This window comes from Ipomoea triloba, chromosome 9, assembly GCF_003576645.1.
Source record: "Ipomoea triloba cultivar NCNSP0323 chromosome 9, ASM357664v1".
NCBI classification, from domain to species: domain Eukaryota; kingdom Viridiplantae; phylum Streptophyta; class Magnoliopsida; order Solanales; family Convolvulaceae; genus Ipomoea; species Ipomoea triloba.
Window position 1 is genome coordinate 4,347,512 of NC_044924.1, and position 5,791 is coordinate 4,353,302.

The 5,791-nt window shown below is 30.3% G+C and overlaps 1 protein-coding gene across 1 annotated transcript; it reads right to left on the bottom strand.

Annotated features, from left to right (window-relative positions):
* Nucleotides 1–1,184: 1,184 nt before the first annotated feature.
* LOC116028461 (protein E6-like) lies at nucleotides 1,185–2,176 on the bottom strand. The gene has a single exon (XM_031270180.1). The coding sequence runs from the start codon at nucleotides 2,111–2,113 to the stop codon at nucleotides 1,385–1,387; it is 729 nt and encodes a 242-aa protein (XP_031126040.1). The 5' UTR covers nucleotides 2,114–2,176; the 3' UTR covers nucleotides 1,185–1,384.
* Between the last annotated feature and the right edge of the window lie 3,615 nt (nucleotides 2,177–5,791).

Consider the following 5,791-nt stretch of genomic DNA (forward strand, 5'->3'; position numbering starts at 1 on the left):
ACTCTTCTTCTTCAGTAGGTTGAGAAAGTATGTATGAACAGAACAGAAATTACGATGCAACCAAAAAATAGAGCCTATCCACAGATGACACTGACGCATGGCATTGAATTGAATGAGCTCCATCTCTACATTATCCAGCTATCCAATACACTAGAATATGACTGATCAAAGGTCCCTCCCGTTCAGGGGAATTATATATGAAGTTCCGACTCTTAATTAAAATTCAATATATGACTATTGGATATTGAGGTGAGGTTGTTGTGCCCAAAAAATATTCCAATTTCATTTTCTAGTTTTTCGTACGTTGCATGGCATTATGTAATTAATATGATGAATATTATAAAATTGGAGTGATAGATGAATCACTCAGAGGATCAGACCACTTGTACACGAAATTTTGAAATTGATTTTATGTAGAAAAAGTTGGAGAAAAATAAATAAATAAATAAACACATTACACTTTACTCACACGGGAATATCTGATATCAGCATATATATGTGAAGACATGTGAAAATTATAAAGAAAACAAACCGATCTTATTAATTCGGATTTCGGAGAATATATATAAACTTTGACGTTCAAACAATTGACTGGCGTGATTGTCGCCGCACATGTGAAGGTGGGACTACAATAAATAAATAAAGGAAGAATTGTTTTAAGAAAAAAAAAGAAGAAGAATTTAATATTATATTTTCATTCTGAAAATAAAAAAGAAAAAGGTAAAGGGTGTTATTATAATTTATTTGTTGTTTCTAATTTTCTTTTTGGGGCAAACAAAAATCTGATAATTGTCCCTCTCATGTTTCCCTGTGTACAAAATTACAAATTAAAGAATCTTGACGGAGGGAGGGACCAATTCCAAAGAAGACAGAAAACTACTCCCCCAGCCGGAGAGAATGTGACGCACTAAATGTTACACTCCACTCCCTACCAATGTTTCTTAAATCTTAAATATACCACCACCCGAATCATAATACCATCCAAATTCATCAAATTTTGACTGGCAAGCAGAATAGTCTATTAGCCTTGTTAGTTCAGCTATAAGTGTGGTTTACCCCGTCAGCATTGTCCAATAGCCACAAGAAAAACACAAATTTTTTATAATTATTTATATTTTTTAGGTTTCAGCCATTCTTGAATTCGAAAATTGGGAAAATGATTTCATATATAAAGAGAGCACAACTCAAGGATAAATCTGTAGTTTAATTAACATTTTATCATGGAAATATATCAAACAGAAATGATATTGGAATAATAAATAAGACATGCATGCACTCGATGATATCATATATCATCATCACACATTTGCTCAAAATTACTTTAATTTAATCATCAGCTGTGTAAATTACGCAATATAATGAAGATCAGATGAGAATCTCTGTCTCAAGGCAAGTCGTCTTCATCCTGGAACTGCTCATCGTTCTGGTAGTTGTTGTTCTCCATGAAATTGTTGTTGCTGTTCTCGAACTGGCTCTTGAAATCTTCAAGGTTAATCCCTGCGTTCTCCAATGGATGTCTCGCGTACTTTTCAGTGTTGGTATCGTAGTAATACCTCCCGTTCTCCAAGAATCTGGTGTCGCTCATGCCCATCTTCTCAACTTTGTTCCCCGCCGCCGCATTGTAGCGGTTGTTGTTGGCGGGAAATCTTTCTTCTTGGCCGCCGCCGCCGTAGTAGTTGTTGCTGCGGCTGTTGTAGTAGTTGCCGCGGCTGTTGTAGCGGTTATTGTTGTCGGCGGCGGCGGCGAATTCCTCGCCGGCGAATTTGGAATCCGCGTTGTTGTCCTCCGGGACGGTGACGTAGGAGACGGGGTTGTAGTTCCTCGGGAGGTATCTCTTGTTGGGTACCTCCTCGGTTTTGTACGGCAGGTCGTCGTTGTTGTTGGTGGTGGTGGTGTAGGGTTGGTCTAGGCCGCCGTTTTCGTTCTCCGGGATGAAGTTTTGCTCTTGCTGCTGAGGAATCACGGTGGTCTGCTCGGAATTCACGCCGTAGTTGTTGTTGTTGTTGCCCGGGATTTTGTTGAAGAAATACTTGGTCTCTCTGGCTTGAATAATCTGGAGAGAGGACACGAGTGCGAGAAGGAAGAAGATGGAGAAACTGCCGGAGACGGCCATGGCTACGCCGGAGACACAGATTGAAAGAGATGATAGATGTTGCTTTGTTGGGTTCTTCTTCTTCCTATCTCCTTTATATAAGACTCTTGTTTTATGTTTAATAATAATAATAATAATTGTTATTATTATTTTATGTTTTTAGGGTGAAAATTGAATTGAAGAAGGGGAAGTCTTAGGTGCAAATTAAATGGGGACAAGAAAATGGATGAAGCTAATGTGGTCCCTAGCCATAATTTCTTTGAAATTTAACCCAAGGCTCCGCTCACATGATGTGTATTTTTTATGATAAGATGTCAAGTCAATTATTCAATAACTCGGTTGGATTGTACTAAACAGAAATGTATTATATGAATTTAAGTATGATATGAATTATGTGTGGGGAGGAACAGTAGTAAACGCCTATAGCGGGGCCTAAAACCCTTTGTCAGTAAGGTTTGGTAGGTCAGTATAATTTTGGCACTTTTTTCTTTACTTCCAAATGGGAAAAAGATAAAGAAAATGGCATCAATTGAGAACTAAAGTGTAATTTATTGGCCATAGCTTTTAAGGTAAGACAACCTCCAAAGTAGCAGAGAATCCCGAGGTGGCAATTTCTTGTCATGGTTGAATATATAAAGCTTTTGGAAAACTTTCCAATTTTAGAAAAAAAAAATTAAGAGAAATTACATCAAACTTTTATTACTCCGTATTTGATTAATACTTTTAATATAATACTATGTAATTTTTTTTAATACAACTAGTATTTTCGCCCGTGCGTTACACGGAATGGATTTGTTATAATATTTTAAGAATATTTGGATCGATATACAATTATATAAATTGTAACATCGAATATTATACAGTGCAATTAATGAAATTGGTTGGATTGATTATGTTTTATGATGTTTTCCTAGCTTGAATTATAGCAAATAATTGTCCAATTATCCGTGCGATGACATCGAATATTATATAGCGCAATTTATTTTTTATTATATATTTAGATATTAAAAATAAAGATGAAATTATAAAAAATTCTAATATTGAACTTATACATTTATTTGATTATAAGATTAGTGCAAAAGTATTACACAATTAATTGAATAATATATGACTTGTTTGTTGCCAAAGACCTTTGCAGGTTGTATTATTAGGAAGTGTCGAGATTTAAAGCGATACTTTGAGGAAGTATCTATTCGGTTTATACCTCGATCAGTGAATAAGCTTGCTCATGCTTTAGCTAGAGCTGCTCGTTCCCATACTGGTCCTCTTAGTTGGTTATCATCTATTCCTTCTTGTATTGAAACTTTGATTTAATATATGTTTGAGCTTTATTTCAAAAAAAAAAAACTTAAAGTTTTCAAAAGGAAAGTGTAATTAATTTTTTTTAAGTTTTTAAATAATTTTAAATCAATTTTCATTTAATTAGTAATATCCTTTTACTTTTCTAATTTGCCTAATTTCCGTTTCCTTTTCTATTAGGATCTTTTTATATTTTCAATCAATTAGTAAAATCAGTTTTCTTTTTCATTTTATCTTTACTATTGTTTGGGCGGAAATTTTACAAAGGATGATTTTATTTTTATTAATAGTAGTATAGATATAGAAGTATAGATAAGTATTCGAAATATTATTATTTGTGTAAATAATAATTAGTAAATTATTTTTTCTTATAAAATTACTCATAATTTTCAAGGAATTTTCTTATATATTTATTATTGCAGAATTTGTTTCCATTATTCTCACAATTATAATGGTTTAATATTATTCTCAGAATTTGGTAAATAAAAATTTTGTTACCAATTAAATTTTATTAACTTTTTTACCAATTAATTAGTAATATTAGTTTGTGTGGGGAAGTTGAAGGGGATGATTTTACTTTTATTAATAGTATTGATATGTGAATATAAAAACAATATATTACCAATTAATAGATATTAGTTCATTTCGGTTTTACATTTTATTACTAAATAAGCTTTATTAATTATTTGACTAATAAAATATTTAATTAATTGACTACAAAAGTTTGGGCGGGAAAATGAAATAGGAGGATTTTACTTTTATATATAGTATAGATTCAATATTTTTAATTATATGTCCAAATGGTTGATACGATATTACAAAAATATAGAAAGTAAAGTAATTAAGGTAACCAAATTATTATTATTATTATTATTATTATTATTATTATTATTACTAGTATTTTCGCCCGTGCGTTGCACGAAATTGATTTGCTATAATATTTTAAGAATATTTAGATCGATATACAATTATGTAAATTATAATATCGAATATTATATAGTGCAATTGAAAAATTGAGTTTGATCGATTATGTTTTCTGATGTTATCATTGCTTGAATTTGAGCAAATAATTGTCCAATTAATAGTCAATGTGTATATATATGGATCTGGTGCTGAAACTTTAGACATTTTATATATCAATGCTTATGATTTGTATTAATTGGGTTAATTATCTCATTGTCCATCAACTCAGTTATAGAAATTATTTATACGGGTGGTATATTTTCTATGTAAATATATATCAATTTTGTCATCTTTGTATAAAAAGAAAACATAATAGTATATCAATGTAACTGTTTTGAATTACACATTATTGAAAACCTTTTTGTAGACGACATTGATAGTATATTATATATTGTTATTGTAAATTGTTATACTTATTTTAATTTACATCACTAATGAAGTAAATTATCTAGAATTATAGCTTTTTAGTGCTTTATTTCAGAATTACTGGAGTAAAATATCCAGAATTATAAGATATTTTTAAAGTACGTATGTATAGATTAGCTATGTTTTTTTAAGTGTATATAGATTAACCTTATTTCATGAATGCTTGATTTGTGGGAATGTTTTATTTGTTGTGTATTTTTGCCTAACAGTGGGCTGTATAATGTGTTAAGAGCTATAATTCTACCTAAACATGTCCAATTTTGGCTCTTTAGGTTATACTTTATTTATCCTTACTGTGTACTTAATTTGGTTAATTTTTTTAACGTGTTATAGTTAGACTTCTTAGAGTAAAATAATTTTTTTAACGTGTTATAGTTAGACTTCTTAGAGTAAAATAATGATGTTTGCAAATAATATGGTAATAGGATGAAAACTAATAATGATGTTTGCAAATAATATGGTAATAGGATGAAAACTGTATAGCTTGGAATCAAATAATATGGTAATAGGATGAAAACTGTATAGCTTGGAATTAAAAAAAAAAACAAAACAAAACAAAATGTATAGCTTGGAATTAAAAAAAAAAACAAAACAAAACAAAACAAAAAAAAAAACTACATTGGATAAGCTAATTTATTTATTAACATTTAAAAAAATACATTTATTTTTTATTGTAAACATAGAGTTCTAAAATTATGAACATGGACCCGAGTCCACTTTGCAAGGTGGATCCTGATCCATAGCATAATTTACCCACCTCTACCACGACCGTTCCCCCTCTCACTCAATAAGATTAATGCAAAAGTATCACTCGATTAATTGAATAATATATGACTTGTTTGTCTGCAATTATCTTGAAAAAATCTATGTATAATTATATTATTACTAAAATAAATATGGTTAAAAAGCGAAATAATTTAATTGTTATTATTATAAAACTAAATACAACAACCCATGTTTAGCTTAATCTATACTAACATTCGTGTATTTATTAACTTAATTAGTATAATA